Source organism: Chroicocephalus ridibundus, chromosome Z (assembly GCF_963924245.1).
Source record: "Chroicocephalus ridibundus chromosome Z, bChrRid1.1, whole genome shotgun sequence".
Taxonomy (NCBI): domain Eukaryota; kingdom Metazoa; phylum Chordata; class Aves; order Charadriiformes; family Laridae; genus Chroicocephalus; species Chroicocephalus ridibundus.
In genome coordinates this window covers 27,000,227-27,021,945 of record NC_086316.1, presented here as the reverse complement: position 1 = coordinate 27,021,945, position 21,719 = coordinate 27,000,227, and the positions used below count along the sequence as shown (strand labels likewise).

General features: G+C 38.8%; 1 protein-coding gene and 1 long non-coding RNA gene across 10 annotated transcripts in view; one reads left to right on the top strand and one right to left on the bottom strand.

Annotated features, from left to right (window-relative positions):
• Positions 1 to 71: 71 nt before the first annotated feature.
• NUDT12 (nudix hydrolase 12) overlaps positions 72 to 21,719 on the bottom strand; it is a 562,232-nt gene continuing 540,584 nt past the window's right edge. The window contains exons 1-7 of one of the 6 annotated variants that reach the window (XM_063319537.1): positions 11,669 to 11,746; positions 10,601 to 10,814; positions 7,435 to 8,030; positions 6,378 to 6,545; positions 4,441 to 4,554; positions 2,758 to 2,957; positions 72 to 1,468 (exon numbers count right to left, since the gene is read on the bottom strand). In XM_063319537.1, the coding sequence (XP_063175607.1) occupies positions 1,358 to 1,468; positions 2,758 to 2,957; positions 4,441 to 4,554; positions 6,378 to 6,545; positions 7,435 to 8,030; positions 10,601 to 10,806 (1,395 nt within the window). In that variant the 5' untranslated portion in view covers positions 10,807 to 10,814; positions 11,669 to 11,746 and the 3' untranslated portion in view covers positions 72 to 1,357. The other 5 variants (XM_063319534.1, XM_063319536.1, XM_063319535.1 and 2 more) reach the window with 5 other exon arrangements.
• Positions 11,528 to 21,719, top strand: part of LOC134508242 (uncharacterized) — a 22,322-nt gene continuing 12,130 nt past the window's right edge. Inside the window, exons 1-5 of one of the 4 annotated variants that reach the window (XR_010069019.1) lie at positions 11,528 to 11,554; positions 12,258 to 12,404; positions 13,123 to 13,203; positions 13,735 to 13,846; positions 14,973 to 15,779. This is a non-coding gene — a long non-coding RNA (uncharacterized LOC134508242). The other 3 variants (XR_010069016.1, XR_010069018.1, XR_010069017.1) reach the window with 3 other exon arrangements.

The window sequence follows — 21,719 nt, the reverse complement described above, 5'->3', positions numbered from 1 at the left end:
CTGAGCATGTATGACACTGGGTGGAAGAAAAAGAACTACTATGATTTGTAAAACATTTTTACTGATTCCAGTTTCCAGAGAATTTTGAAACAAATCTGACATCATTCACTGATTAAAAAAAATATTCAGGTTACTCTAAATAAATCACCATATGAGAATAAATTAATATTTACGACTATCATATTTCCTTCTGGTCATTTGCATTTCTTTTTGTATCACTGCAATGACTGCATAATCACAGACTACTAACCATTACATAATGACAATAATAAAAACAGTATACTTTTATAATCTTCCACTTTGAAAGAATATTAACTTTTTTTTTTCAATAACTCAATAAATTAAGGCACAGATCTGAACTGTAGCTTTAAACACATATAAGTAAAGTTTTTAATTCATATATTGCTTTCCCAGTCTCACAGCTGGGGTTAATGTATTTCTTTCAACTGTAAAATGCTTAACAGCAGCAACAATCTTAGTGTCTCCATTTCTATAAAAGAACTTTGTATGTATTTTGAGATATTATATCTTGTTTAATTACTCTACTTTTCTCCTCCATACTCTGCAGTTCCATTTCTAACTGTCAGAGAATGAAATAACTCACTGCCTCGGGTCAGTAAGTACATTATTATTTTACAAAAAATAACTAATATTTAGGCTTTTGGGGATGGTTCTCCAATACCTTTTTCATACACAGAGTACTGTATTATACTTTTAAATTCAGGCTGACGTACAACTGGGTAAGTGCAGGCCAAATCAGACTGGGGCAGTAAGTACTCTGCTTGAAGGGCTATTAACGTAAAAGATAAAGTACCAATATTCACCAGTTAAGTATTCTATTAGCTTAAAAATACCTATTGCTGATAAGACTTTTGATTTTTGTGCCAGGCAAAATTTAAAGCATGGAGATAGGAAAAAATGAGAAAGAGAGGAACAATTAAAACAAAACAAGAGAACGTAAATACAGAGTTCAAACAGCAGGCAAGGTCAGGCCTCTTTGTAATGCTGTGACTCCTTCCAGTGGGGGACAGGAAAGACGGAATCAAATGTTAAGAGCACAATAGCAAAAACCATAATAATTCGATTCTAAAATGAAAAAGCAGCCTGTGCACAACAAGGTACCAATTTTAGCTATTTGTTGCTTGCTTTCTTGGGATAATCACTGGGTTTTTGGCCAGTTCCAACTCGGATCTGAAAAAACGTAAAAAGGCTTGCATAGTTTAGCTCAGGAGCCAAAAAAAAGGCTCAAAAACGTATGTGGTTGCACATTTACTAGATAAACCATTCTTTCCAATTTATTCCTAATTTAGCATTCACTACAAGAAGTAATTTAACTTAAAGAAATCAATTATTTCAATTAAAGATTAGCATTCATTCCAATCCAATGTTTTATCAACTGGTGCGCAATAGCTCGACTTGGTGGTACAAAGAAAGAACGCTGGTTTCCTTTAATGAGAACTTCCACGACCTGCAATAAAGACAGATTTTTTTTTTCTTTAGAAGATAATATTATAAACTATATGGAATCTAACATTGTATTAATGCACAAATTATCTTACTATGACAATCCATCAATCTATCATTACTATAGCTATTAAAGAGGCACTACAAGACAAGATGCAGAGAAAAAAAACACACAGGACTGTGTGAATTCTGACATTTTTGAGCTGAGGGTGCCCCAAAAGATATCTTCTTTCTAATAGAACCGTGGAGATTGACTGTTAATATGTTTAAGGTTTTTGTGAAGGCTGTTCACGGTAAAGACCACTAGATGGTGCTCTACACCCTTCCATATTATGTTTTTTTCCACACGCAGTGCAGAAGGAAGTGTTTTGCTGTTTTTCTAAAGAAGTTGCAAGCAACATGGAAGTACGCCTTTAGTTTAGTACCTTTCTGAAGAACATTTATCTCCAACTCTAGACCAACCTGCACGCAACTAGCTGTATTCATAACTGACAGTCATTTAAAATAATGCTCTCCGTGTTGTGAGGAATACACTAAGATTGTAGGTGACTCACTCTGCTTTCAAGTTGACTTACAGAGTCAAAACACTTGCAACTGCTAGGCAGGAGGACAGTGTTATTAAAAGTTCAGCTCATAAGCAGCCTGTGGAAAAACCTGTGAAGACTACATTGTGTAAGCAATCTTTCCTTTTTCCACTCACGAACTTAAATCTCTCTTTCTGTCAAAGACTTCTTATCCTCTCTTTTATTGACTACCTTTTTAATAATCAGGAAAGCTAAGTGTAGAATTTCCTACTAATGCATAATAAATTGCATTTAATACCAGAGTATTAAAATAGTACTGCATGGAAAAAGATGTTCCAACCAATGAATTCCCAGAGTTTCTAACGAAACCTCTCCCCTCCCAGCATATCTGGTAGCATGCTTGCTTGGTAGAAATTCAAATGATGAATGCTATTAAATACCGCTTCTGCCAGAATGAGAAGCACAGGCTTGGTGAGAAAGTGGGTTAAAATAGCAATAACTTGGATATCTCCCAAAAAGAAAAGGTGAAGAGCTAACTGGCAAAATTGTCATAAAATGGGCTTGCAAGTGACTCAGAAATTACTGTGAGTATCTGCCTTCCTCTGGTTACGTGCAATCTACAACTACAATATAACACAATTGTAGTATGATAAAATGGAGAGTATACATGCTTATTCAACTTGCTGAAAAAAGCAACTATCTATCGTATGCCAGAACCGATACAGTCACAGACCAATCAATACAAGAAGGAAATTAAATTGAACTTTACCTGTTCTCTAGTGAACCAGCGGGCATCCTCTATTTCATTCTTGTCAACTTTAATTTCTGTAGACACTGCAACAGCTAAGCAGCCAATCATTAGGGAGGAGGGCATTGGCCATGGCTGACAAGAGACATACTGAACATGGCCAACTTTGACTCCAGCCTCCTCTTCTACTTCTCTTCGAACAGCATCTTCTATTGTTTCCCCTAATCAAAAAGGGCAAAGAACAAGCAGCTGATGAAAAGCAACAATTACATCCTGTGGTTTGACCTGACTCAAAAGATTTGAAACTGCCCAAGACAATTATCTATAGAGATCTAGTTCACAGATTAGGGCACGGACCTTAAGCACAAGATACAGAAGTAATAAGGTAAAACTAGCCACCAAAGCAAAATGGAACTTTGAAAGGAAAGTATGATAATTTCTCCACCATAATGTTTATTTCCTGAATTTATAGTTTATCATACATGCAAACTATTATTACCACACCTAAAATGTCAAACGCTGTGTAGGAAATACATTGTTCCTTTAATTACTTTTGAAATGATGATCTGTTAATTTATAAATAACGTGTTAATTTTTAGATTTTCAGTATGATTCTAACAGCATGCAATACAACTTGAAAATAAATATTTAAAATTACAATAGTAAGAAAATACCGACTTAAGAAGACTTGCACGCATTTCTGCATTGTATTATTCACTTTGCCTGACTCATTCTTCATTGTCTTCACACATACAGACAATTCTCCAAATTTAAACTGCAATGGAAAGCTTTCCTTCCATATTTACAGAAAACTGCTTGATTTACATGCGGAGTGTTATAGGCTTACATATGCACACACGTAATGTGTTGTAACCACTGATAACAGGTTCATTAAAGCAGACAGTCCATGCATCAGAGATAGAAGTTTTAGTTCAGCTACGTTCAGCTGATTAGAAGCTGATGATAAGATCAGCTATTAAATTTCGGTTTATATACCTGAATTCAGTATCAGAAAGTAGTAAGGCCGGCAGATGAATGAAAGCAGCAAAGAAATAAACATCTTGCCTTTTTTCAAATGATAACTGAATAAACTTATTCATGCTGTCATCGTGTTTCACCTGTACAGATTTACTGAATATAGTTTACACTATAATTTCACCAGTAATTAAGACTTATTCCCAAAATAAGAATGTTTTACAAATTGTTCTGCAGCCACTAATAATTGTAAATAATTCCAAGTACTATTGCTCAACACAGCTAGCAAAATATCTCTTTTCTTTCAAAATTATGTAATTTCTGCTTATCTTCCATATAATCAACCAGGCCGTAAACATGTAAGCATATGCTTAACTTTATGTTAACTGTAAGTTATGCTTTAGTTTTTTCCTATGCTAAAATACCTTGCTAAGTATCACCACAGAAAGGAACTTATATGTGTTTTAAAGTGTTTTTTTTTTTCATTTAAATATGTAATTTAAGAGTACATGATGAGAAAACAGTTCTTAAATTATATTTACTCAAGTTGCTTTTTGCTTGTTTTATACATCAGCCTCTAGGAAGTACAGAACAGGCATATAACAACTTATCTAATAGCAAGCAAAACCATTTATTTGATATAACACCAAACATATTTCTACATTATTTTCAATGTACTATACTGAGAGTGAGAAAAATGAATTGGTAAGGGAAAATTAAATTACTCACCAGGTTCTACAAATCCAGCAAGACAGGTAAACATTCCAGGGGGAAACCTCTTCTGCCTCCCTAAAAGGCAGTGGTTCCCATCTGGATGGATGACTTGCATTATCACAACAGGATCTGTAAGGGACATGAAAGGAAAATATTTCAACATTTGAGGGACTTAACAGCAGTAAAAAATTCCAGCCTATTTGGTATCAGTGCATGTAAATACAAAAAAAAGATACCTTTAAGTGACTGAAATCAGAATTGTGTAGATGCCCAGAGCAAGTTGTTATTTTATTTCACTTTGTTTTTTTTTCCCCGTGCAAGATAGCTGTTTATTTTGTTTTGCAACATACGCGCTCAGTAGAAGCAGTCTACTAGGCAAGGCTTGAAATGCAGGACATAAATTACTTGCAACCAAAGCACACAATCTATTCAGAGTACCAGCAATACTAACCTAGCTCTGCATCCAACCCAGTTATGCAACCATTTCTGCAGCAAAAGCAATGTAATATCACGTCTTCCACACACACACACGACTGAAGAATGTACTTTTGACTGAAATACCAAAGAAGAGCCAGTTACTCTAGTTACAATGTAAATACCGACTACACTTTTCACTTTTGCCTTTGCTGACTGTTTGCTATCAATCTCTCATCTGATGATGTACTTTTATCTACTTTCTCACTTCTGGTCATTTTATTTATCTTTTTCTTTCTTGATTAATATCTTCTCTTACTGGTATAATTCTTTTTGTCTTGCCGTTCCACACACTGTTGGTCTATGATCTTTTCCATTTTTTTTATTGTTACCTAGCTCTTAAGTATCTCAATTTTTTGTTTCTAATTTTTTCTATCTACCTTTGCCTTCATGTATTTTTTCTCTCACTATTGTTTTTCATTGGGTTTTTTTTGTCCAAAACCCAGTATTTTCTCTGTATGAGAAGGTTTGATTAAGCAACCACTATAAACAATAATTTCAAAGGTTGTTCTGTTCAAAGATATCTGCCACATGGCACAGCGTAGAACATGCAAACTTTCTTCGGAGAAAAACATCAGTAGAAAATGGTGGTTCATCAGTCTTTCCTATATAATGCCATTCCACCTCTAAGTTTGTTCTGCCAGAGCCTGTAATGAAACAGCCATCAGTGTTTTAGCAAGCTTCACTATCATCTGTAAGGCAGAAGAATATGGCCAAACTGCTTTGATTACTACAATGAAATGTCTTTGAGAAGAGAAATACAACACACATACTACTACCACCAGAACTACAACTGCAGAAGAGAGGACAGGGTAGGGGAAGTAAAGGTGATCTAAGAGTCAACAAATCATCCACGAAAAAAAGAGTAAGTTCTTTTTCCTTCCTTGTTTCCCCATCAATAATGCAGTACACTTCCTTTGCAACACGTGAACAAAACGAGCTAAAGACGACTGTCTATACAAGCTCATATTCTGAGTAGAAACAGGCCCGGCAGTTTGCGACTGACAATGAATAGTGAAAGCCAGGGGAGATGTCTAATACGGTCAAAGTGGCACTACAAGAAAAAGAGCACTGTATCAGAAATTTGATATAGGGTCAAATTTGATAGAGAGCTATTTCAAGCTCAGGCAGCTTGCAGAAGGTGAGAAAACAATATGCACAATGAAAAAAGGGAAAATGTGACCCTTTGTATTGTTAATCTCTCATTTATCTTGTTGGAACTTCTAATTGATATTACTCCATTGCAACAAAGATTGCTATTGTCACAGCAATTCTTTGTCACAGACTACTCCAAGAAAGAGAAGCCTGAATTACTGAATCCTAAACAGAGCTGAGACACACATCCTCTGGTGAGAGACAAGTATCTAAGACCTGGGACAGAAGCAAGCAGCTGAAATACCTAAAAAGAAACTGATTTACATGTATATAATAGTACAAACAAGCCACTTTTGACCAAGTTTATCCTACAATATTCTCACCTACTCTTGGATACGACGTGTTGTGAACACCTTGGAGACTGGGACAATCTTCTTTTAAGCAAGTTTTCTTGTAACCCCCTTCTTCAATCTTGGTTGCGCTCCCACACGTTGGGCAGAATCGGTAGCGGTTGTGCCATGCTAGAACAGATCTAGCCTGGGCTACTACTCCTTTAAAAGAATACATTGAAAATACAGAAAATCAGATACTAATTCATGCAAGCTTTTAACAGTATAGAAAAAGCAAGCCGTAAAGTTTAACATACAAATCGAAGTAAGACTAGGGCTTGAATTGTAATCTACTACAAGAGAAGTCGAACAATATGAGTTATTCAGATTCTTTGTAGCACAGCACATACAACAGAACACAGTAATATGTAGCTACAGACCACATTCATCTGGATCAGTATATCCTGTTTCTCATAAAAGTTACTTTGTCTGGGCAAAGTGCCAGAATTATATATCACACCTTTTCCAGATGACCATTTTAGGGTTACTACAAGTATTGACATAATAATGCATTGTTCCATTTAAACTTCAGGTGCAAGTCAAGCTTGCCCTTTATTGTTCTGTAAAAGCAAAATTGTTACAACAGCAGTTGTTAACAACATGCTCATAATGACATTAATTCACTTTAGGATCTGACTTTCCAACACGTGCTCATACTGTTTCCTTCTCAGATGAGTATGCAACACACATTAAGGACTTAGTTTCATTTCTTGTAATGAAAACTCAGTAATGACAGATTTTTGCCTTCATTTTAGAACATTAATGCGCATGCATTAATATTTAAGTAGTACCATTTCTAAAAGCATGATCAATAGATTTTACAGTCTAATACTTGCCATTGCACATGTTAGCGCTTTGCAACTGCACATGTTCTTACATACAAAATTCTTCACAAAACCTCTGACAGGCTTTTAAAATTACGATATTTCTAAAGCTACTGAAAATACATGATTCCTTTGCAGTGGTTTGTCCTTGCATTGTAACTCAGTGAATCCTAAAGCATATCATTCTAATTACACAGTTGGTAACTGCTGCATTTTATGCATCTTACCAGCTTCTTTTTCAGGTAGCTGCAGTAGTGCTGGCATTGGTGGATGAAGAAAGTAACAGTCCTCATGCTGCTGTTTAAATTTCTCAGCAGAAGCAGAATCTATGCTAAGAGCAAACCAAGCAACTAACCCATCCTCTTCATCTTCTTCCAGAACTCTTCCATTGCAAGCAGCCAGCCGGTTCATCTGGAACTGAAGTTCAACTCCAAGAAAAATCAAGGTGCCTTCTTCGGTTTGGCTCATGTACTGCTCCACATCCTTGTAGTACAGCCTGCAAAGCTTTACTTCTGGCTGCTGGAAGCTCTCTGTTCCCCCACCCAAAGTAACCAAAGGACTTAGATTTGAGAAGACAATGTATACTGTAGTTGGATGGCTTTGTTTTCTGCTTAGCCACTTGGAATCTGTTCTTTTATCACTCCTTCTGTCCAGAAGTGTCAAGCCAAAATAATTTTCATATTCTTTCACTTCATTTGACAGAAAATTAGGCCTCTGCCCGCCCTTCACATTAGCCAACAAATTAGCTATGTGCTTGTACCCCCAAAATTTAGCAATGTCTAGAGCAGTCTGCCTTGATTTATTAATGATGGACCTGTCACACCTAGAGAAACAGAAAAGAACAGCGGTTACCAGGGTAAATATGTTAAGGAAGAGTCCTGATGCTGTATTATTCTTCCTTAAAGCATATACTCTGATACTATTAAGGTGAAAGAACTTTTAGACACTGTCTATACTGGGGCACTCTTTAGGCTAAATACTTGGCATTATGGTAATGAAAAGTAATCATACTTCATTTTCTTTCGCTAAGGCCTGATTCCATATTTTTGTTGATCTACTCCAGATTATCACTCACCAAGGTTCACGCAATACTACAACAGCAACAGACAAACTAAAATCTCACACATTGTATCATAAAAAAAAAAAAAAAAGCTCAAGATCATTTACAGATAGAACTTTGAAAGCCAGGGTACAGGTCTCTTATGAATAACCAGTAATAAAGACAAAAAGAGCAGTTTAACTAGCATTACTTCTAGAAGCTACTGAAAGCAGCATCAAAACGTTTACAATAATATATTTACCATTAAATAAGAATCAAGACTATAGCCTCTGCCTAGTGAGAGAATTAGGCACCCTTACGACTGTGGTGCTGGTTACCAAGATGTCTGCAAAACACCACAGGTGAGGAAACACTGCCTCATGATATATATTTAAAGTCTAACAAAAATTTTAAAATATCTGAAATAGATTGGGGTTGATTGATTGTGAGGTCAAAAGTAATGCACTTTTATTTTTTGTCAATTTTAACTCAAGTGGACAAGTAAAACAGACATTTCCCTGTAAACTACACATTATACAGTAGATGTGGGGCCAGACTGATCAGCTTTTAAAACAAGAAGACGCCAGTATATTCATTTGCCAATACACAGGCAACTGTACCACTGTCAAGACTGTTTTGACTTGAGATTTTGTATTAAACTTAGTAGTTTTTGAAGGAGTTTTGCATCTTTTTCAGAAAGGCATCCAAAACTTAATTTACAAGTTTTTGGTGCTAAAGAAAATACTGTTGCTCATTTATCTTTAAAGATTAAGACTCCTTTAGGAAAATCTTGCCTAATTCCCTACTTAATTTCCTATCTTACAGACACCGAATTTTGTTCTGATTTTGTCCTCCCTCTTCTACCTACTCAGGTACGTGCAGACTGCAATCAGGCTGCTATTCAGTGTCCCCAACGGTGGCCTGAACCATTTAGATCACTAAGATATTTTTTGACAGTCTACAAACATTTCCTGTAGCTTTTCTCAAACATGGCTGAATATAAAAAAAATTGACTAGCTTTCCAGGACGAATCTCTGGAATGTTATGTAATATTGCCTTCATAGACATTCATATCCAGCAACTCTATTTGTCCAAATGATTACCATGACCAAGCATTAACTAAAATGAGACTAATGAGGCCAGAGTACCACCTCAGGAAATATATTAAATTGCCTAAGAGAATGGCTGTGAAAAGGACATTTATAAGCAGATATTCAGATACTCTTTTTACAGTAAGACCAACTTAAAAAACTGTTATCCTATTTACCAAACTGATAAATTCCCTAAAATCTCAAAAGATTCCTCAATAGAAAGATTATTTCAATCCACAAAATCTGCACTGTGATACTCCTCTACATGCTGGAATGTACTGATAGAGTACAGAACAGTGGTTCATCTGACACTCCATGCTGAGCCACACCAGAAGGCGTAGCATCTGGGTAGGACTGAAAAAACCCAAAAGGGTGGGATGATCACTGGAGGCTGTGGAATGCTGTGCCTGAGATTACTCATAACTACAGAATGAACTAAACTTGCTTGGTTCCATAATTAGGGGTGCAGAAAGCCACAGACTGGGCTTTATTACGGTAGAGCTCAGTTGAACCACGACACCTGACTCTCACCCTTCATTTTGGCATGCTTTCCATTTGAAATATTTGGATCCTGACTTCAGAAGAATCTCTTTGGGGTCTCAAGGAGAATGGTGAAGCATTCTTTGCTTTTCTGAGTGTCTTGAAAAACTAGAAGTACAACAGTTGACTTGAAGATAGACAACAAATATGACAGCAAGTTTGTGACAAGCAATGAACATGCCTGGTGTCTAACTGACTGAAGAAAATAACGTGACAGCTCACAGAGGAAGCGAACTGTCCAAAAAATAAGACACAAAACAAAATTCATCAATCAGTAACTTTGGTAAAGGTGTGTCTGTCATGTCCTACTTAACAACCAGTACATCAGCAAACATTCTCCACTGTAACATAGATGCAAGCAGATTACAAATAAAGTTTATAGATAAAGTCTAAGTGGAACTATTAAATATACCAAATTTATACTCTGTAGAGTGGCTGGAATGGGATACAAACTTGGTTAGATTCAGCTGGGCTCTGGAAGGAGTGTGAATATATCCTTGAAGATCAAAGGAATAATTTTAGAAATACTCTTAAAAGAGTTTCTTAGCAAATATAGAAAGTATGATGCAACAGCAGAATCCCTTTATAAACAGAGTATATTTTCCTGATTTTTAACCTTAAAATTTCTGCCACTATCTGTCAGGTAAATTTACTTTTCTGAGATCCGGCTGAAACGGGCAGAAAGGGCAAGAGCTCTTCAATGGGATCTACTAAAGAGCTTACCCTTCATCAAGAAGAATCTGCACAACTTCAAGGTGTCCATTTCTGGCACCATACATGAGGGCTGTCCAGCCGTTATCTGCAGCTACGTTGATAAGTGATGGCGAATGACTGAGCAATGCTTTCAGTTTGGCTGCATCTCCGACAGCAGCAAGATTATGCAGCTGAGAAACCATGTCCTGACGCAGGTTCTTTTCAAAGTCTGTCATTGTGTCAACTAAGTTAAAAAAAGGAAAAAAAAATATGCCTGAAAACATATCCACCATTAGTAAAAGGATTTAAGTAAAAGTATTAATTTTAATGGTATACAGATAACCAATATCGTCATCAAAAGTATGGACACAACAATTTCTTCTAAGTAGTATGACAGTTATTCCCAATTTTAGTCCCACACATCTCCAAATACAGTGGAATTTTATCTTAATAATCAAGACTAGTTTTAAAAGAGGCTTAAGGAAAGATTTTGCTATGAACATGAAGCTCCTTTAAACGTGGAAAACACGCTCTGGTTCCGATTGCACACGCTCACACAAAGAACAATAAAAAACCTCAGGCCAGAAACGCGTCTCAGATACTTTGAAAGCAACGAAAAATAACCGCAAGAGGGCAAGTAAGTCCCTTCGCCGGCTGAGGGACTCCTCCAAGCACTGACAGAAATTACTTCAGTGACTCCGCCGCCGCCCCGGGGCAGGGCCGCCGGGGCCGCCGCTGGCACCCGGCACCCGCGCAAGACAACCAAAGCTCCAATCGCAGGCTGCCCGCTCCACCATCACGCCTCAAAGACATGCACGCAAACACCCACCATTTTCCCCAAGCAGACCCAAAAACGGCGACGACCTTGTAACGCCTCCCTCCCTCCCTCCCTCCCTTCCGTCCCGCCCCTGCCGCGCCGGGGCAGCTGCCGCGCAGGCGCAAACTTCCCCTCCCCTTCACGCCGCCCTCGCCTCAGGGTCGCAGGTTCGCAGCCACCTCCCGCTCCGGTGGCAAGCGGGGTGTCTGCAGTGTGGTGGGGCTGCCTCAGGGCTGGGTTCGGCCGGCGGCGTCGCTCTCGCGGGGAGGGACTTGCGTTACCGTGAGCGCCCGGGGCTCCGTAGGCTCTTGTGGCGCGGCGGGGAGCGGGAGGCGAGCGGTGCGCGGCAGGAAGGCCCGCCCCGGGGCTGGGCCGTGCGCGGTACCACAGCGCCCGGCCCCGGCAGCGGCCGTGGGCTTTCACTGCCGCCGGCTGCCCGGGGGTGGCGGCGAAGGAAGGGGAGGAGGAGCAGCGATGGAGCTACCGCTGGTGGAAAGGCCCGAGCGCTGCTGCCAACTGGGGCAGCTTGTGGATAGGTTAAAGAGCAGCCGGCCATTTTGTCCTTCAGGCAGGAAACTTGGGGTTATCGAAAGCGATCAAACCGGTTTTTAACTTTTTTTTTTTTTGCCGTGCTAGCGGAAGGCAAAACCGGGCAGCAATAGAATGTGCAAGAAACGTGTGATAAAAGTGGAGCAAATGAGGTGCTGTGGCGGGGAAGAAGGGTTGGCACGGGAGTTAGAATCACAGAATCATTTGGGTTGGAAAAGACCTTTAAGATAACTAACTCCAACCACGAACCTGGCACTGCCAGGTCCACCACTAAACCATGTCCCTAAGCATCATGTCTGCAGGTTTCTTAAATACTTCCAGGGATGGTGACTCAAGTTGGAATGGTACAAGCCAGAAGATAGTTTCAATAGCGTGTGGGGTTAGCCTCAGAAAAGCTTGGGGAAATCAAAGCTATACCAGTCCTAGAAAAATGAACGTGGGGCGTTTGTTCCACAGCGCTTGGCTTTGGTAAGTACTTTAGAAGCTTTCTGCTTGGCTTACAAGAATTGTTACCCAAGTGGCAAATGTTAGTCCAGCACCAGGTAGACTAAAGTGCTGATGTCAGCCTTGAAGTTTCAGGGAATAAGAACACCATTCTTTTAAAATCCAGTTACTTGAAAACATAAAAATACTTTTTATTTGCCTTTGGCATTTTTGAATTAGGAGGATTTGTACCTTCACATTTCTTCAACACCGCATATTGTCAAAACTGGAACAACTGGACAGCTTTTGTTCTGCTGCTTTAAGAAAACATAATATATTCCCAAATCCATATATTATCATAGTGCCATATATTTCTAGTACTCAGTGAAGAGGATGAGAGAAATTGTGACTGGGGCCTGTCAGTCCCAGTGATTGGCACATGTAATTGCTATGTCTCCTGTCGTCATGGATAGGAAAACTTAACCTAGCCTTAATTTTTAAAACTAATAATAATGTCATAAGTTATTATTTTTATAAAAGTTATATTTATACGTTATAAAGGTTATGTAAGTTACTTTTTGCATCATTTGCAGTTCTAAATTTATTTTTTTTAAGGTAGTTCTTACAGAGGCACCCCAAAATAACTTCGCACAGATAATAAACTTAAACAAACTTTAATTTGTGATGAAAGCCAAACAGCCAAAACCAACAAGACAATGGGAGTAGCTGAAATAACACTCTGATAACATTTCGCAAATTACAGGCTTGGTGTACCAGTTGGGGAAGTTACTACTACACAACAGCACATAAGAACAACGCCACATAGGAATGATGATTCACAAAGGTAGGCCTCTCACTCAAGGGTACCCAGAAGTTGTAATCACTCCCCCAGGGGGGGGCAAGGGCTCACTCAAGGATATCCAGAAGAAGTATTCACTCACCAAGGTGAGGGGTGAGGGCACTTAGTCCCAGGAGGTTTCTTTGGGTGGCATCCCAGTCCTGAGGGGAAGGCTTCTGACCATAGACCCGCTGCTCTGAGAACCACTCAAAGTGAGTCTCTTGCGGGGGTCCCATTTTATAACTTGGTTGGATCTGGACCATGGTCATCTATTCGTCGTGGTCTAGAGGCTCCTATGGTAAGACCCCCTAGCCCCTGTTGGTGGTTGGAAGCAGGAGGGGAATGTGTACTCCTGCCACAATAGTCACCCTTAAAGGTTAGCTTTCATACATTATAGTAAGTGGTTTGTTGAACATAATAGACAGTACAAAGTTTATGCATGTATTTTGTGGTCTTCATAACTCCTTGATAAGCAAGGTTTAAAATCTGTGGTTGGTGTTCTTGAGCTCTGTGCTCTAATTAAAGCTTTCTCAGCAGAGGGTCAGCCATGTGAGAGAAAACTCCCCTTAAAAACAATGCAGATGCAAACCAGTGAATGTGTATGAAGAACTGATAAGAGGAGTATTCCAGATAGCAACAAATGAAAAAGGTAAGGGATGTGATTTTAATTCTATTCACTCAGCTGGCAACTAGCCATATCCTCTGTGATGTAGGTCATGTACCCCTAAGCAACTGTTTCCACTTGGTAAACAGGCACCAACCAGCCCTTCAACAGCTAATGCCCAAGGAATTTTTTTCTTCCTGTGATGATTAACAGCCGAAGAAGAAAATAGCTTTGTCTTTGTGATAGATAAAGGCACAGTTCTAATTCTTAGTAATATCTTAAATCTGCCATTTATGAAGTTATGACAACTCAGCCTTGCATCCTTATCAGTGTAATGAATTCCCCGATTTCTTAGGTGGGCTAATGCAGTCTTAGTGTTCTTTACTTGACTAACTCACGTTACCCTGTTAACAGCTTTGGAACTTGCGTGTAAAACTCAAGAAAAAAGAAAGCATTCTAAGACATTCTAGACAGCATACTAGGAGGGAGACTAAGTTTGAAAGATGGGTGTTTTGATATTCAGAAAGAAGTGGTGTATCACTTGAAGCTTCTGTGAGGCAAAGTACGTGCTATATCTCTTTAACATTCATATTCAAGGTAATGAGACATGTAAGTTGCTTATGTGTAATCTGTATATAAACAAAAAATCTGGTACTGAAACACTGACCAGCAAGTTACTGTATCCTGCTACATGGTGAAACAAATGCTATAGACTAAAAGATCAGGTATGGTTTGGGGAGGCTTTTATTGTTTTTGGTGGTGCTTCTGGCCTGTGACAATGTGAAATGGAGTTTTCTGTGAGCATCTAACTAAACTGTTTCATACTCCCACTATTTAATTACTTTATTAGGCTTTTTTCTTGTAATAAATCTGTTTTTTAAAGGCTAAAAAATCAGTGGTACTTTTTGGTATTGCTAGAACTTTTATTTTTCTGCCTTAGATTTTTTTCCTATGTGTATATGGGTGTCAAGTTACCTCTTTTAGCATGACACTGGCTTCAGTATCAGGTAGGTACGTGGAAGATTCTTTTCTTTAAATTCCTGAAGAAAATGTTTACAAACTTTTTATTGTATCTGTAAGGCATGTGAAATCTTGTTTGTGCTATTAGGGTATTATTGTTATCAGAATGCTCCTACCTTCCCTTTTTCCTTCTCCCCTAATTTGCCTGCAGGAAGTTTTGACCATAGAAGTCCTGTATATCTTCGATCCTACAGAAACTTCTGTCTCCGCCTCCGTGAAATAACAGGCACTTTGAAGGAATTGTCCTTGGGAACTTTCTTCAAAGTTTCTTTTTTTTTTTTCTCCTCTGTGTTTTCCAAATATAAAGGGATTGTATCAGCTTTAGTATCACTGAAGGCTTTCTCAATTTGCAAAGTGTGAAGCATGATTTTCTTCTTGAATGATAATATATTTGGACAGATCAGTTCTTAAGTTTCCCAGAGTTCTGTACCTGTTCCAGAAGTGCAGAAGCGCTTTTTTTACGCTTCTTTTGCATTCCATTTTGGAAGAAAAATCTCCTTGAAACAGGGCGAAGTTTGTATTCTTTAGAAAATGTAGCTTATGTAATGAGTTCAAATTAATTGTGGAACTAAAAGTTGTATAGCTTGGGGTTTTTTTTCAGTCTTCCCCACATGCGTTCTCATATGTTAAAAGAAAAGATGAAGTGGTATTCGAGAAGTCAAAATACTATAGTGATATTGCAACAGTAAAATATTGCAAACCTGATTGTAGTTACTCCAGTTGGGACATGCAGGTTAAGCTAAATCCAGTTCTTCCATCTGTATTACATTTTGTGGATTTGTAACTTGCATTTGTGTTAAACAGGAATGTCTAGGTCTTATGGATCTCTGTTGTAATGCTTCATTTAAATTGTTTGCTATGTTTTCAACGAGTAAATAAAATGATTGCTCACTAGCTTGTTTTTTAATGTGAATCTCAAAAGGCTTAATGTGCCCACTCATGATGTTTTTATTTTAGAAAGAGAGCTTTAGCTGGTGATAAATATATATATGTGTATATGTATTTGGTTTAATTTTTGTTAGAGCTGTAAGTAGAAGGGTCCTCTTTTCTAAGCACGTGATTGAAATTATGTGGAAATATGGAAATGGTTTGAAATTTTGATGCCTTTGAGCTATAAATCCTACTGCTAAATAACTTCAGAGCCAAACTGTACCCTGCCCCATTCTCTATGTGCTGATTTTTGTTACTGTGCAGTATTTCCTAGTGAATAGTATTTAATTAAAAAATATCCTTTTAAATTGATTTGGTTATAATTTCAACATATATTCACCTGAAAGTCCACACCTGGGTCCTCACCAGGTCAACATTAAGTGTGTTCTGCGTGAGCTGCTAGTGTGGTCAGGCTATAGCTGGTGACTCTGCAAACTCTAAGCTCTGCAGGACACTTTTTTTTTTTTTTTTTTTTGGCATAGTAGCTGACAATTCATAATTTTTGTGTGTCCCCCGCCCCACTATGTGCCTTTTCCAAATTTGTGTACCACACAAATTACAATATTTAAAATAACAGACATTGTGCTATACTGTTGCTGTGCTGCTTGCATGTACTAGTTACTCATGGGCAGCGTCATTTTTGAATCATGAGGAGTATTTCAGAAGGCTAGGAATGTATGATCAGAAATAAATAATTAAGCAATTTTTTTTTTGCTGATGGAAGGGTACATCCTCTGTGTCTTGACATCATGTCAGCGGCCCTTAACTTCCATGATTGAAAGTACCTCAAGCGGAATTTGTGCCATCTCCCAGTGCATCATTGCAAAAATAACATATTACTCTGTGTTTTAAATATCAGTGCCTCTAATAAAAAATTGAACAGGAATTTAAAATGATCATAACATACCAACTCGTGAATTTGAAGATGTTTTAGTTCTGCAAACAGGTTTAGCTATTGTGCTAGATAAAATGTTAAAAATTCTTGTGAATATGTAGAACTTTATTTAAATAATCACTGGGCTGTATTTTCTAAGAGCAATTTAATGGTTCTTTAGAATTAAAATATGCAATGTTAACTTGCTTTAAAAGCTGTTTTTTTCCTTTAATGTATTCTAAGTAAAGCTCACTGAGAAGGACAAAGTGGTGCCAGGGCTTGGGTGTGCCATGATTCTTGAATTTTGTAATAAATAAATACTGGCCTACTGGCCAGTATAGGCTTTGACTTCCCTGCGTCTGTTAGCTCTTTAGTAGTGGGGAGCATTGTTGTAAAGGTGTATTTGTAAGGCATCTGGAGTTTGAGGGAGGTTGTCAGTGTGAGGATGGAAATGGACGCTGCGCCACTACTTTACTCTGATCCTGAAGGAGGCTCTGGTGGCTCTGTAGGGATGGTGACTAATGATAGTCTTTTCAAAATGCTTGCTGATTACAGCAGGCAGCAAAGAGGGAGTAATACGTGAATGCCCTGATGCCCTATTAATTTTGTGCTGCAGCCTGTAGAAAAAACAGTATGTGCTGTAAAGAATGTACCAAGGTGCCATTGGGAGCACTGCAGCATGCGGGCAAAATATAGTTGGAGTGCCTGCAAGAAGTGGGACAACACTGCTCCTTGTTAGCCTAAAAGATGGCAAAATGATAGTACAAATGGGAGAGAAGCAGTCTGAAGAGAAGTGTTGATCCCCAGTTGTTTCATGACCTTACCTGCAAAAGCTTAGCAATATACGGTTATTGTGAAAACAGGCTCTTAGTATTGCTATGGAGAAGTTGTAGAAGAGACCTCTGTGAGCCAGAAACTACTGTAAGTTCAGGTTCTACCGGAGCATGTAGGTGTTCAGGGACTCCAAATGCCTGAGGGGTTAAAAAAAAAAAATATCTCAAAGGGAAGAAACTTGAAGAGAATACTGTGAAATTCCTCTGAAGTGGATGTGGTATATGTAAGGAAAAAAACCCGAATGTGTGACTTGTGACCCTCCCTCACCATTTGAATGTTCTTAGAAGCAGTGTCTCTGGGATCTTACTGTTTCAGACTCTTAAGGCCTCTGTGTTTCTCCCAGTTTAGTAGCTAGAAGATGACGGCAAAAATAAATGTCAATATAGACTATTGAATTTGGAATATGTTTTTCTGAGATTCATTCATACCGTCACACCTCATGTACGAGCAGTAAGTATTTTTCTGCAGTGGGTCAGTGTAATCAGACCTTGCTGTAAGATGCAGATGTTTTGAAGCCTGGCTGTTAACCCTGAGAACTTAGGTGCCTGACACTGTAATGCTTTCCACTGTAATGCTTTCCACTCTAATGCACCCAGGGAGAGAGGGCTCTGAGACTGTTGTCCTTAAACACCCTTTATTAAATGAGATCTCGGAGACCTGTCAGTCTGAGAGACTTAGCACCTCCCTGTATGCAGATGGCATTGTGAAGGTGCTGCATCTGTAGAAGCCACAAGCTATGTGGAAACCAACAGTACACAAGAGTGAAGAGAACATAACTACTACCTACTCCTGTGGTGTGACTTTAGTAGATTGGTCTGCCTTTTTAAGTGTAATGAGTCTTGGGCTGTCTGACCATGTAACAAGCCTTATTCAGATATCAGCTCTACCTGGGCAGCTAACATCCATAAAGGGGTCAACAGTGCAATTCTAGGGAGGATTTTATTTTTTCTGGGTCTGACTTTAGAATAAAGGAAAAGATGTAGAAATGAGATATCTGGTTTTTAAGCCGATGTTATCAGGCAATATAGCTCTGGTCTGAGTTACCTTTTAAGTCTTTTTATTTGAATTAATAAACTATGCTGAGGGAGATATCTGGAAAAAACTCTGGTAACTATCAGTTCTTTCTGGGCTAGGGAAAATGGCTAGTTTAGTAACTTAGGTTAATAGATTTATTAGAAATAATGTCAAATCATTATGTTTATATTATTTATACTCTTTAGGGTGAGAATCTGAGTTGATCCCATTTTAGTGCTGGGGCTAGAATACGTAAAAGAATAATTTATTTTATGTTTTTCAGACTCAGTAAAACAGTAGCAATATGATAGAAGGTTTGCTAGTTCTTCATTTGAGCCTGTACATCATTCTTACCTCTTAATTTCAACATGTTTTATGAAGGCTGTGTTTTTCCAAAAGTCACTGTGCTAGGTGAAGGTTAAAAGGCAGCTCTGGTTTTAAGTTGTTCATTGGAAGCGAAACAAAGTAAGACAGTGGATGTGTGAAAGGAATGTGTTGCCAAACATTTTACTTTATGTACAGTGCATTATAATAGGTTACGGTTTTAGCACTTCTTGGCTTCAGAATAAAATTTTAATGCATACATAGCTTATTTTAGGGATTCAAGGCTGTTATGGAGCAAGCGGAAATCAGTATTATCTGAGAAGGTTTCTTGAAGTGGCAATGTAGAGTTCCAAAATAGTCTCCTTTGGTCTTTCCAACCAGGACTTTGGCACAATCTAACTAGTCTTTTTCACAAGCATCTCACTGATCTATTTCCAGGCAGTCCTCCCTGAGAACCGATTGGACAAACGCTAAAGGACCTGATCTAGAGGCCATTAATATAAATATACATCTCTTAGTTCTGAAGAGGTGGAACCAGTTTGGTGGGAGTTTTCACTTTCTTGTAGGAAAGAGCTGTAGCAAAGCTGTATGATGGTAATTATTATGAAAAAAACCACAACCATTTGCAGGTATCAGTTAATTTCAGTTAAAAAAAAAGGCAAAATACTACTAGGTGTTTTTAATACTAACTTGTGTCTCAGCTAGCAGTCTCCAGAATGGGGAGAGTAACAGTTCTATCAAGTCAAAATTGCTTTCAGTCAGCTACACTGTCTTAACAGGAAGTTTATTTCAGCTGTGGAATGTACTGCAATGTATGCTGTGCCTGACAAGAAAAAAGGAATGCGGCAGTACCCATCTGCTCAGAATGTGAGCCTGAAAAGTGCATGGTTCGTGATATGGTGGTTAGCGAAGTAAATTTTCCCTAAAGAATTAAGTTATGGCTGGGGTGGGAGGGAGTCGGGGTGGAATGAGCGCAGTAACTTCGTCAGTGTGCATGAGTTAAATTTAAATTTGCAGGGATAGTAGGCATGATGTGGACTACTGGAAGGCAGGAGCGTGATCATCAGGACTGTCAGCTGGGGAGGTGTTAGCTTTTCCGCAAGTGGCTTTTCAGAAGGGATCACTGCTCTGAAAGGTCCCAGCTGCCTCATCTGTGAGATGGAATGGCTGACCATTACCCCATTTTTCCTCTCCTTTGCATTGCTTAATCTTGATTCATTGGAGAAAGATGAAGGCAATAAAAATGTAACTGTTCAAAGATCTAACCCAAAGAGGCAACAAGAACATTTATGGTATAGTAATCTGCTGGATTCCTCAGAACCTGGTGAACTGTGGTAAGGCTACAGAGAAAACTAATATCTCAAGAGTGGGGATGCAGGGCAGGGTACGGGTAAGATTGTTTTGTGTGCTTTGTGTCTGACAGTTGGAGATTATTTAGTTTTCTCCAAATTATTCTTGTGTTTTCAGTTTTCTCCCTATTCTAATTTTGTTCCATTTGTTAAGCACTTGTATTTAACTGATTGTTTATGAATGTGGCTGCATGGCTCCCTGAGTACTAGACAGGGTAATTTAGTTTCTCAAGTTTCTTAGGTGGTGTCTAAGTTGGTGTTTGAATTCTTTAATAAACGGTCGATTAATAAGAGTGGTTTTGATAATCTGTCAGTGTCTGCCTTACAAATGCTCCCTCAGGATTAGTGAAATCATATTTGAAGCAATTTTGAGTTGAAAGAACTGTTACTCTCCCCATTCTGTAGACTGCTAGCTACAGAGTTAGTATTAAAAACATCTAATAGTGTTTTGGGGTTTTTTTAACAGAAATTAACTTATACTTGCAAACAGTTTTTTTTTTTTAATTTTTTTGATTTTTCTACTTACCCACATGCAGCTTGTTTTGAATTCAAAGGATGCCTCCCCTTAAATTAAAGGTGAGTTTAAAAATAGGAAACTAATTTTACTTGTTTTGGAAAAAGAATGGGCTTTCTAGGTATTCATGGGAAATGGTGAAGCCAATACGGGGGTAAAGATTGAGCTCTTTAAAGCAGCTTTCATAAAACTTTTCCTTCTCTGCTTTAATTTTTTACCTTGATCATATTCACCATCTATTCCCAAAATAAACGAGGCAGGAAACATGCAAATTATTGTCTTTTTTCAAAACAAAACCTGATTTTGTTCCCACAACACAGAGAATGTAAATGCACTATAACAAAGATATTACAATGAAAAAACAGTATGTGGTCATGTCGTGGGAGTCCTGTTATCATCTATGTGATAATTCAAGTGGCATTAATTATGACGCTTCCTAATTTTAGTGGTTTACTTTGCAATATTCAAAATCTTATGGCAGGGTTTTTGTTTCCTTTCGTTTGGATTTTTTGTATCTATATGTGAAACCCATGAAGTTCAGCTTACTCTTTCTTTGGAGGAGTAGACAAGAAATGCTGTTTGCATTTTCACCTCACTCATGACAGCGACCCCCAGCAGCTGGTTTTGGGACACACACCGACCCCCACCTGCTCCAGTAGCTCACGCTGCTGGGATCCCCCCACTCACTCCAGTCTCTGACACCACAGGCCGGGGCGCCCACACCCCCCATCTGACTCCAGCGGCCAGACCCAAATTCCACTCGCGCACACACGGGTCCCCCCTGTGTCTGGCACCGAGTCCTCACAGCACGCACGGGACAGAGTGAGATTACACAGAGAGGTAGGTAAGAAAAGGTTTAATAAGAAGATGCAAGAAGACAGGCCAGGCTGCAGGGATCAGGTGTGGGGCTCAGCCAGGCAAGTGTACTGACCGGCTTGTTTTACACACGCCTGGACCCCTTTGTAGACCTTTCTGTCTGCGCCCTCTTTGTTCCTCCCGGCTCCACCTGCCCCTGCATGTCCCCCCCTGGCTCTGTACAGCTCTCGTGACCCCCGCACC